Consider the following 11,988-nt stretch of genomic DNA (forward strand, 5'->3'; position numbering starts at 1 on the left):
AAATTATGGGAAAATTAAAACCCATTTTGTCCCTATTCTCAAGAATCACTGAGCATATTCTATGTACTTTTAATGTCTATGGGTGCAAAATAATTTAATTTATTATCTCATCTCCTGGTTCTGTATAGATATTTTCATTTTTTTTTTTTGGTTTAAATTTCCCAGTCTGTTCATTGGTCTCTATTCCCTAGTAAGTTTTCTTGGCTGTGACGTCACTACATTTACTGTGGAACTGCTCAACAAAATCCTGACTTTCAGCTAATCAATTTTGTCAATCCGCCATTTTAAATAGTCACAACATTACCACAAAATATCTCGATAAAACTTTAAGTCTATTTCGCCCAGCCCTGGTCCTGTCTGCATTTTACCTCAAGGCACAAACATGTAGAAGCTGCTCCGGTCAAATGACCAGTATGATGGCAGCATCATGTTAAGATTGTTATGGTACAAAAATATGTGTCTTTTGCATTCCTTGTTCATGTCTGTTATTTTATAGTGCTATCATGTTTGAAATAAATAAAATAAGAAATTATATGGAGTTTATTATTCATATCTGTCAAAACTGACAGATGGTGTAAATTATGTTCCACACAGACCTCCCTCCTCCTCTAACTGTAGTCACTACAGAATTTCAGGACATGGACTCATTCAGAAGGAGAAAAACACAACTCCTTATGGATCACTTTAAAGACAGCTAACATTTAAATAAGCAGGTTAAGGTTATTTTAAATGGTCGTTCTTTGACCTGTGGAGGAAGTATTCAAGTTACTGCAACACAGCTATGTGTAAAGCCATAGGAAGTTCACACTGCCTTATTCCTGGAAAGGGCTCTTATTGTGAAGGTTTGCTGCATTGATGCTATAAATAGAGACACATCACTGTGTTATTGTTTTGACTGTACTGTCTAGCGTCAGCAGACCTTTGGACAAAACGCTGGCAGTCCAAGAAATCTGGAGTTTCACATGCTTCAATGTTTTCAGGTCAAACTCATTTTAACATCTGACAAAGGAAACCTTAGAAAACTTCAAATTATGAAGCTCATTCTTCATAGTTTGATTATTCCAATCTGGTTCAATGTAGAAACATACTTAGCCCCATTTGTGAAATCATAAATTAGGTGTGATAAAAAATGTTTTTGGTTCCATTTCTATTTTAAGTACTGTCAGACCTACAGACTGAAGAAAGCACTTAAAAAAAAATCTAACACCTGACCACATGAAGTTGGTCACAAGATTTCAAACCACCACACTGTGCCCAGATTCAAAGAACTTCAATGAGGAAACAAAATGATTGATATCTATTAATGTGGAATCAGTGAGAAAAGCATCTCTGCCGGAGAACATGGAACAGAGGCGAAGCGTCCACAGACAGCAGACAACACATCAACAACTAAAACAAACAGGAAGCTCAGCAGGCCTCACATCATTTAAGGTCAGAGTTCACCAGGCTACAATAAGGCAGAGAGACTGGGGCAAAATGGCTTCCAAAATGGCCAAAGCCACTCCTCCGTTGAACATTTTGGAATGTTAGCATTCCCTCTCATAGGACATAAAAACAAGAAAACAATTCAGAAAAAGGAACGCCACACTAACAGTTAAACACGGTGGTGGTTGTATGATGATCTAGGGCTACTGCTTCAGGACCTGGAGAACTTTCTGAACCAACGATTCTGTTCTCTATGCCAGTGTTTTTCAACCACTGTGCCGCGGAACACTAGTGTGCCGTGAGTGATCAACAGGTGTGCCGTGGAAATTATTAAATTTCACCCATGGTACCGTATTTTCCGGACTATAAGCTGCTACTTTTTTTTCCCCTAAACTTTGAACCATGCGGATTGTAGCCCGGTGCGGCTTTTCTGTGTATTTTTCTTCAACCACCAGGGGGCTCTCTAGCAGCCCCCTGGTGCTACAATTTTGACATTAGAAGTCAAAATTGTAAATCAAAGAAGAACGTTTTAATTTTCATTCAGAACAACCACATGCTAGCAGCAGGCACGACGGAGAAATGTTTTCAAACTCGTATGATGCAGCTTTTAAGTTGAGGGCTGTCGATCTGGCACTACACGAGGGAAATGGAGCCGCTGCACTTAAGCTCGATGTGAACGAAACCATGGTTAGTAGTGGCTAGCGGCGTAATCATGTATTTTTTAACCACTAGATGGCAGTAGGTACAGAGCATTTTACATTAAAACAAGAGAATTAGTGATGCATGAATGTTACAGGTAGCGGTGAGAGCATCGTATCCAGCAAGACTGTGACGACGGTGATGGAAAAGACAGTGAAGCTCAGCAGTAGTTGGAAAGAACATGGGTCCATTTCCCAAACATGTCTGTGTGAAGTGAGCTTCTCAAGCCTGGCTACTATAAAAAGTGAAACCAGAGAGAGACTGAGAGCTGTTGAGGAAGAGCTTTGTCTTTCGTCAATTTCTGCCAGGAAATCAGCTGTTTTCATCCGAACATGCAGAGGTTTCACACTAGGCGGGTAAAAAATACAGATATTGACATTTTGTACATGCAACTCTTCATATTGTAACAGTGAATATGAAGTAAAATCTTTAACAAATATTACTGCTTCTTTCAGAATAAGAATGATTTTCTGTATTCCAACTTAAAGAATGCTTGTGGTCAAACTAATTTAGTTTTCTACAACTTCTGTAAATTTAAGACCACATTGTTAAGAGCAATTTGAAATAAGAAATGTAAAATGTGATAAAAAAATACATTTTTGTGTTTATTTGATTCCTATGCAAGAGACTTTGATAAGAATGATTATATATGTAATATAGGCGGCTACAGAATATCTTTGTTTACATTTTTGGTTGGTGGTGTGCCTCGAGATTTTTTCAATTAAAATAATGTACCTCCACTTAAAAAATGTTGAAAAACACTGCTCTATACTGTCTCGACATGGTGACAATTTTGACAGACATGTCAAAATCATATATTTGTAAAAGTTACATACCGTTTTAAACAGGTTGTTCCTACTGGGAAACCCCCCAATGTGGCCAAATTAAAACAATTGTGCAAAGAAGAGTGATCCTTGGCAGACATCCCCACCAAAAGTTGACAGCCAGTTGCTTGGTGTAGGTTTGGCCATGTGTCTTTGGATGCCTTTTTCCCTTAATACATAAAATCCTCATGTGGAAACTGTTCAGGTTGTCATTATGACATGTTGATCTGAAACATTCACATGCAACAGAAAAGGAAGTACAGATTAAATCTGTAATGGGGCAATTACTTTTTTCACTAAACAGTAAAAGTCAAGTGAAGCAGCAGGACTTAGACACAGGCCTGTCACAATAATCAATAAATCAATTAATTGCATGATAAATTAAAACAAACAATTTTCACCTGCATAATTTATAGTATTTCTCATTTTCTACCAAAAAATCGGTGATAAAAGTCTTCACTCTGACGACTTGGTCTCAACCAGCCCTTATTTTGAAGGACAATTTTGTTTACAAGGAAAAGTATCCATTTTACTTGTTGTTTCTGATTTGTTTATTTATATTGGATATTTAAAATGTCTTCCCGTTCCAGTGCTAAATGTTCAACAGAATTTAAAGTCTACTGATCTGTAAGAATGGGTTCCTGCATTATTATTACTTGAAAATGGCATTAAAACAACATTATTATCGTTTATTGCAATAACTTCTAGGACAAATGTCATTCAGCAATATTTGTTATTGTGACAGGCCTACTTGGAAATATGCCTTTATTGTATGTGTGCGTTTGTGTGATTTCTAATCGGAATCATTTGTCTTCCACACACCAGGAGCGAGTCAGGATGTGTGTGTTGTGAGTCAGGTGGAGCCTGTGGTCTTCAGAACAGTGGGCCTGATTAAAACCGTGAGGTCGCTCCCTCCTGCGTCCGCTTGCTAAGGAGCACACCATCAGCTGACTCATCACCGTCAATCTGCAATTTTTTTTTTAGCCGGAATAAGAAACTTGTGTGAAGTTACAGCACACTGATTCTGATTCTCATTAAAGACACTCTGAAGGTGATATGCAGGTTTAAGTTGTAAAAGGACAACATCCATCGTAAAAGCTAATTAGAGCTAAAAACATTTTTATTCACATGATAAAGAAATTTTAGAAATCAAACAACCCATGAATCCAGTTATCAATGAAAAACTATCCAGAAAGAACTGAGAACAACTAGAACGGTCCTGCACACAGTATTAAAAAAAGGGATTGATTAAGCTGATCATAAGAAAAAAACTAAGTGCAGAATTCAGACCAAGGAACTAGCCTGCTTTCAGGGATCCCATGTAATGGACCTTACCAAGCTCCGCCCAGAAACGACCCCTAAAATCCCACGTGGCTGCATGTCTCACAAACAAAGCCTCAGAGCTTAGTTTCTATGTAAACATGGCGTCTTTCACTTTGACTGACTCTCTGCAGAGTATTTCTGAGTCGATTAGTGTAGCATTTCTGCCGGATTTTCAAAAAATATGAGCCACGACAATGGACAGGGGAACCAACAAGTTCATGTCATCTTTTTTGGACGAAATCAAGCTGTTTGAGTCACGGGATGCCTCCAACATTGTGCGCGTCGCAGCTAAAAGCTACCGATAGATGAGGAAAGCAGCAGATCCTCACACCCTCAGCATAAATATAGCTGTGGACAAGATCACTGGTGCCTATTGTTCTTGCAAGGCTGGGTAAGTCGGGCATTCATGGTTTTGAGGGTTACTTTTGAAATCAGTGATTTCTGTTGTTGGCAAATGTTTGAGTGTGCCTAGGCCTGACGCACTGTACTCGGTGCTAGCGTGGCTAACACGATTACAGTTTAGTAAAAAGCCTTTTCAGGTAAAATAAAATCTTTAATGTGTGTCAGATACGGTACACATTGCATATTGATCTGTTCAGCTAACATAAGAATGTGTAACAGACAGGCTTCAAGGTGTAGAAGTTGTATCGGTACTGCCATTATGCTGTACTTAGCTAAAAGGTTTTCATAATGGATGTGTTATTGACTTTTTTTCATTCACTAAACACAAAGAAAGCAAAGCAATAATACTTACACCAGCACACACTCCTTTGTTCTTGAACCTACGACGGTTGAGCTGCAAATGCGGTCGTGCACAAGCTTTGATCCAAGCAAGGCATTTCGTTTCAGATTTTGGAAATCTGTGAATTTTAGTTCCACAAATACGATCACAGGATGCCTGACATCGCCTGAACAGATTCCCCACTGACAGTGGAGAACCATTCTTTTTCGAGTCCTGACGCAAAAACTTTCTGCCAGTCTGCTAGTCCACAATATTAGCATGTGTTTACTACTGTGGCTGGGCATTAGCCAATGAAACGCGGCCCCTGTGGTAAGGTCCATTGTTGTAAAAAGCTAAATTTTAACACATTAAATGTAAATAGGAACATGTTATGCAACTACTTCAGTTTAGCTAGAAATGCAACTTGTCAGTATTTATTTTGTTAAGTTTATTCAAGAATGTTTTATAATTGACACTTTATCCACAAGAAACAGAAAAGCAGTTATTTAATGAAATTTACCAAAAATAAACATATATTAATGGATTGATTTTCAACATTTTACACCACAAATTCATTGCGTCTTATTTTAATGGAAATCAAATAGGTTTCTTGTTCTCCTCCTGTATTTAAATTTTCATACTCCATTTCATATTCCCTTTACTTTTGTATTGTATTTTAAATTGACCGACTCCAATATATCTTAGGTCTATTTCTACAGATATAATGACGTTGGCTTTCGCCATAATAATAATAATGTTGCGCTGAGTATACCTTTTAAAATCTTTTTCTTTTCTTTTTTTGCATAACCGTAGACTTGGACAGTTGCTGTTTTTAATAGGGGAATTACATTAAGTGGGAAAATGTGCAGAGCAGCTCTGATGCTGCCTTCACGGCACGCATGAGGTGGCGGGCAAGGGATGAAGCCATTGTTCCAATGAGAACAAAGATGAATGCATAAGTAATGAGGGCCCAGTGTGACTACGCTACCAAATCTGCCTCTACAGCTTTAACATAAAACTACTACTTATAAAAAGTTTGAGTGTGCCATTAAATCCACGGTCCGATAAAGGCCACGCAGTGCGAAGCGCCGCCCGGACCGCAGAGCACGGTGGCGGGTCAGAAGTGATATATCCAGGTCTCTGCTGCGAATCAGTTCAAAGCGGCTAATTCAAGCTAAGCACTCTCCTACCTACCCGGCTCCCAGGGGAACAAAACTGATTCATGCTGACTTATAAAAACACAGCTTACACTATTACGACAAAATATAAATACACAAAACCAAAGGTGTTAAATGGATACAACCACGTAAGCTTATCACATCACTGTTAAATCTAGGCTAGTGGTATTGTTTAACTAGCATGTTTTAGTTCACGTTATTTAGCAACCGTCCTTATCGTTAAACTACTCTACATGTTCTTGACCGCGTTATTCCAAGCAGTGAACTTCGTTGTATGGTACCTAAACCCAATGTGTTCAGGCTTCAGAATCCCAAATAAGCTACAAAATATTTAGTTTTCTTTAGTTCCCTCGTGACAAGTAAAGGGAAACGAGGTGGTCTCAAGATGGAACAGCTCCTTGTTGGCTAAAGCTACTGCTGGCCACATTAGCACTGAGCATTAGCAGTTCAATCAGGCCGACCTTCCAGAGAGCAGTTGTTAGAAACAAACAGTTCAACTCACCATTGGAGAGATTGATGAGGGCAGCATCTTGTGAGGTTTTCACTTCTAGCCGCAGCGGCTGCTGCTCTGAATGTCGCTGTATGTCTCCATTCGCGTCTCCGATAGAGAGCAGCCGCACGCCGCGGAACACAGAGACCGCCATCTTCGATCTGGAAGTAGAGGCAGGTCGACGCCGCTCACGTCCAACCAAGCAGTGCTCTCTACTGGAGGCAGGACAGCCATCAATCCGATGAGCTGCTTCAACAGCGCCTCCTACCGGGCTTATCATGGTAGCACGCAAACACAAGTAACTAATCGAAGATTTTTGAGTCACTTTAACATTTAATACTAAGTTAAAATGAAATAAATTCAACAACATTTCTAAGAATAAATCTATAGGTACTTTTTTTATCATACATTAAGATTTGCTTATTCATAAAAATTGGTATTAAGCAGTTTCTTTCCTAAATGCTTCACATTTGATCATTTTACAGCCATAGACTTTATTATTTATTATACACGAAGCAATGTATAATGGCTAAGTGGAATAAAAAGGATATAGGCTTTCAAAATGCTTGACAAATTCAGGTCTGAAAAACATGGTGTGCATATTTATTTGTAACACAATACTTTGTAGAACAGAATTTTTCTGCAAATAGTCTTTTATTGTATGTCTGTACCAGCGTCATACATCTGGGACAGAAATTGATAACTGTTGTATGCAAAATGTTTCAAGCTCACTCATGTTAGGTGGAATGACTGCAAACATCAATATTCAGGCCTTGGTACAATCACGATTGCATTTAGGTCTAGTCTTTGACTGTGCAATTCTAACACATGGATATGCTTTGATTTAAACCGTTTTATTGTAGCTATGGCTGTATATATAGGGTTGATTTTCTGCTGGAAGATGAATCTCTGGCCCAGTGTTAAGCAGCTTGCAGTGTTAGCTGGTTTTCTCCCAGCATTCCCCCTGTATTTAGCTTTATCGATCACCTACCAACTCTGACCAGTTTCCATTTTCCTGCTGAAAAAATGTGTATAAAATGATTGCCCAGCAGACTGTTTCATTGTGAAGCTGCTGTTCAAGTGCAAAGTTATCAGGTGGCATTGCACCTGAAAACATGACAATGTCATATTTACAACTCAAATCTGACATTTTGTGATGATTAACAAATGCTGTTACTTAGTTGACAGTAGAAACATTATTAACATTTTGTTCTGTGTGATCTTGTAACGATGTTGTAACAATTTTATTGTCATGTGTTTTGGTCTCTTTTTTTGGATGTTTCAAAGCACTTTATAAGTCAGCGAACTAATATGTTACAATTGCAGAGAACTATTTAAAAAGCAGTTGAAATACAACAGAAAATAAGTGAACAAAATATCTCTTTCCATGAAGAGACAAATCTGTAAAGCTTACAATAGATCAGAAAACATTTGTTTAGCTAAATGCATGTCAAACTCTATTAAATTACTGAGAACGTTGAATAGGAAAATAAATATTTGTTGCTGTACTTTAAATGCTACTAAAGTAACTATTGCTGAATAATAAACTCACAAAGTGAACAAAAATATTCTAGCATGTTAAAATATTGTATTTTATGTCTCGGAATCTTGTAGGAGTAGAGCCTAATTCAATATCTAACTTTAGATTCATTCTGGAAAAGCTTTGGAAATGCAAATAATTTTGGGGGATTATGCTTCACTGCAACATTTTTTTGTGGTCAAAAAGTCCTTCTGAAAACCAGCTGCAAGCAGTGGGGTCGTCTTCTTTATCTTCAATGGCAGTGACACTGTTAAAATCCACAGGAAACTGTTTGGTTGTTCCTCTCTCCTTTGCAGCCCTACAGATAAAAGATGAATTGACATTTATGTGAAGTTATTATCTCCAAAGACACCTAAAACAAAAAAGCCCTCTAAAACTGTCAAAAGATCTGCTGCTGTACTAGAATAAAATGTTTCATGTGGTCCCATTCTGGATGACATGTTTGTCAGCGATGACATCTCCATGTAACAGTAAAACACAAAACCTATGAAAAGGTCCTGGACAGAATCCACAAGCTCATGTTTTATTTGATTTTTAGGAAATACATTTTCAAATGAGACGTTTAGGGAACGAGGATGTGAACCAAGTATCAAATAAACATCATGTGAGAAGAAAACAAGACATTTCAGGAAAGTGTGAATAATATTTCTTTGTGGAAAAGAGCGTCACACACACACCTCAAAGCAGAACACATGACTTGGGAGGCCTGAATGGGTTATCACTGGAGGGAACCCCGGTCAGCAGCGGGTCTTTGTGAGCGTTTTGCAAACAGAAGGTCTTCAGTTCTGTAGCTGCCTGAGAAACCTAGACAATACAGAAAATACAAGAGAGGACTGTTTGTTGATTATTAATATTCACTCAGGTGGTAAGAATGTGTGATTAAAACTGACCCAGTGTGGGACAGGACCCTCACTCGTACCTCAGCCGGGTTCATGAAGATAAATCGTCAGCTTGTTAAAACTCCAGGGATTTTAGGTCAGAAAATTAGCTCAAAATAAATCTGCCCACCTTTAGTCTGGTGCATTGTCAATAAATTAGAATATTCATTAAAGTTAATTGATTTCAATAACCCAGTTCACACATTGTATAGATTAATTCTGCACAGACTGATGTTTCTGTTAATTAACATGATTTTCTGTTTACAGCCAAGGACAACACAGCATTTAAGGTGAGAATTGTACATCAGGTACATAATAAATCTTTTCATACTGGGGGCTTAATGGAAAGTAAGTTTAATACCTGCTTTAATGTTATTTTCAAAAGGTGCTTTAATCTGACAAAAGAGCCTCATCGAAGCAGATTCTCATTTATGGAATACAACATTATATTTGGGACGATTCAGCCGAACAAGAAAAAAGATGCAATGACATAAAAAGTATTAGTGCCCCTACACTAAAACTACGGCTGGATAATAAATAACTTATTATACATGACAATAGGCACGTGAGCAATACCAATAGATAGAATATTCACTGAACTCTGATCCAGAATCGCACAGCATTCTGGGGAATGTAGGCAGAGGACAAGCTTTAGCCACTCAGCTTTTCACAGCAGCTAAGCAAGGCTGGTGGTATCAACTCATCACTCTTTGGTTGCCTCCCTTCATAACTGCTTAAAAATACAAAACAGAGTGGATGAAACGGTAAAGGTCATACCCATAGTGTGGCAGGATTTCAGATAGTTAAAACAAAATAACTTGTTGATAATTCTAGATATAGATTGACATCATTTTTTATCATGCCACATTTTTCAGCCATGTTGTCCAGCTTCAACTAAGACTAATAATTTGTTGAAGCACTTTTTAGAGTACATACAGTCTCCAGTCCTTTTAAGTACATCTTTCAGTATGCAGAACTTGAGTTGGGAACATTTGTCCGTCTTCATAGCTAACATGCTCCAGCTCTGTTAGAGCTGCAGGTGGACAGCCCTATCCAGCCCTGTCCAGGTCATCCTACAGGTCTTCTAATAGGCTTAGGTTTTATCAGAAGTCAGTGGGCTATTGGCAACGCTAAAAAAAAAATTCCTCTTAATTTTCAGCTTTCAAAAATACACCTTATACTGCAAACTTGAATGTTTGCAATAAAAAACTGTTGATGGTTTCCTCCACATTGGCTAAAGCAGAAAAAACCCCACCCCAGAGCATGATGCTGCCACAACTTTCTCTGCCTTGGCCAACACCTGTTTTGGAGTATTACTTCAGTGCCAAATACGCCTTTTACAATTAAGGCCAAAAACAGTTGAACTTTGGTTTTATTCATTAAAGCAATCTTTCACTAAGTTTTGAGGGGATTTCAGCCAGGCCAGTCTGTGGTTTTGTAACTCTTTAATAGAACCGGACCATGAGAAGAACACAGCGGGTGATTGCTGTTGCATGTAAAACACAACCAGTACTCACTAGACATTTCTGTAGCTCCTTTAATTTTCTTCTTGCCTTTTCATTGGTTTCAGATCTACTCCTCTTCTTGATTCCCTTCTTCACTGTCTTTTGTTGTGCCCTGACTGATATCTTTGCCCAATAAGACCCTTTAAATGCTCTCAGCAAATCATTTCATCTAAAGNCAGATTTTGGAAATCTGTGAATTTTAGTTCCACAAATACTATCAGGATACCTGACATCGCCTGTACAGATACCCCACCTACAGTGGAGAACTATTCTTTTTCGAGTCCTGACACAAAAACTTTCTGCCGGTCTGCTAGTCCACAATGTACATTAGCATGTGTTTACTACTGTAGCTTGTGTTTGTGAGACGGTCACGTATGTGGTAGCTGCGCTGTGACGTGAAATGGGCATTAGCCAATTAAACGCGGCCCCTATGGTAAGGTCCATAGACATTGTAGATTCACACTGAAAGCATCAAAGCTATGAATTAACACGTGGAAATATGTACTAAACAAAAAAGTGTAAAACAACTGAAAATAGTCCTTATATTCTAGTTTCTTCAAAGTAGCAATCTTTTGCTGTGATTACTGCTTTGCACATTCTCTTGATGAGTTTCAAGAGGTAGTCACCTGAAATGGTTTTCACTTCACAGGTGTGCCCTGTCAGGTTAATAAGTGGGATTTCTTGCCTTATAAATGGGGTTGGGACCATCAGTTGTGTTGTGCAGAAGTCAGGTGGACACACAGCTGATAGTCCTACTGAATAGAGTGTTAGAATTTGTATTATGGCAAGACAAAAGCAGCTAAGTAAAGAAAAACGAGTGGCCATCATTACTTTAAGAAATGAAGGTCAGTCAGTCCGAAAAATTGGGAAAACTTTGAAAGTGTCCCCAAGTGCAGTCGCAAAAACCATCAAGTGCTACAAAGAAACTGGCTCACATGAGGACCGCCCCAGGAAAAGAAGACCAAGAGTCACCTCTGCTGCGAAGGATAAGTTCATCCGAGTCACCAGCCTCAGAAATCGCAGGTCAACAGCAGCTCAGATTAGAGACCAGGTCAATGCCACACAGAGTTCTAGCAGCAGACACATCTCTGCAACAACTGTTAAGAGGAGACTGTGTGAATCAGGCATTCATGGTAGAATAGCTGCTAGGAAACCACTGCTAAGGACAGGCAACAAGCAGAAGAGACTTGTTTGAGCTAAAGAACACAAGGAATGGATATTAGACCAATGGAAATCTGTGCTTTGTTCTGATGAGTCCAAATTTGTGATCTTTGGTTCCAACCACAGTGTCTTTGTGCGCCGCAGAAAAGGTGAACGGATGGACTCTACATGCCTGGTTCCCACCGTGAAGCATGGAGGAGGAGGTGTGATGGTGTGGGGGTGCTTTGCTGGTGACACTGTTGGG

The 11,988-nt window shown here is 38.8% G+C and overlaps 1 protein-coding gene and 1 long non-coding RNA gene across 2 annotated transcripts in view; one reads left to right on the forward strand and one right to left on the reverse strand.

Moving 5' to 3' along the window:
* carm1 (coactivator-associated arginine methyltransferase 1) overlaps positions 1-6,877 on the reverse strand; it is a 43,440-nt gene extending 36,563 nt beyond the window's left edge. The window contains exon 1 of the mRNA XM_015059958.1: positions 6,673-6,877. Within this exon, the coding sequence (XP_014915444.1) occupies positions 6,673-6,814 (142 nt within the window). The 5' untranslated portion in view covers positions 6,815-6,877. The remainder of the gene's footprint in view (positions 1-6,672) is intronic.
* LOC106964431 (uncharacterized) lies at positions 5,081-11,440 on the forward strand. The gene is made up of 3 exons (XR_001428423.1): positions 5,081-5,113; positions 7,749-7,755; positions 10,763-11,440. It is a non-coding gene; the product is annotated as an uncharacterized LOC106964431 (long non-coding RNA).
* Positions 11,441-11,988: the final 548 nt, after the last annotated feature.

The sequence above is a fragment of the Poecilia latipinna genome, unplaced genomic scaffold (genome assembly GCF_001443285.1).
Source record: "Poecilia latipinna isolate Pla-1442-1.1 unplaced genomic scaffold, P_latipinna-1.0 Scaffold1672, whole genome shotgun sequence".
NCBI classification, from domain to species: Eukaryota; Metazoa; Chordata; class Actinopteri; order Cyprinodontiformes; family Poeciliidae; genus Poecilia; species Poecilia latipinna.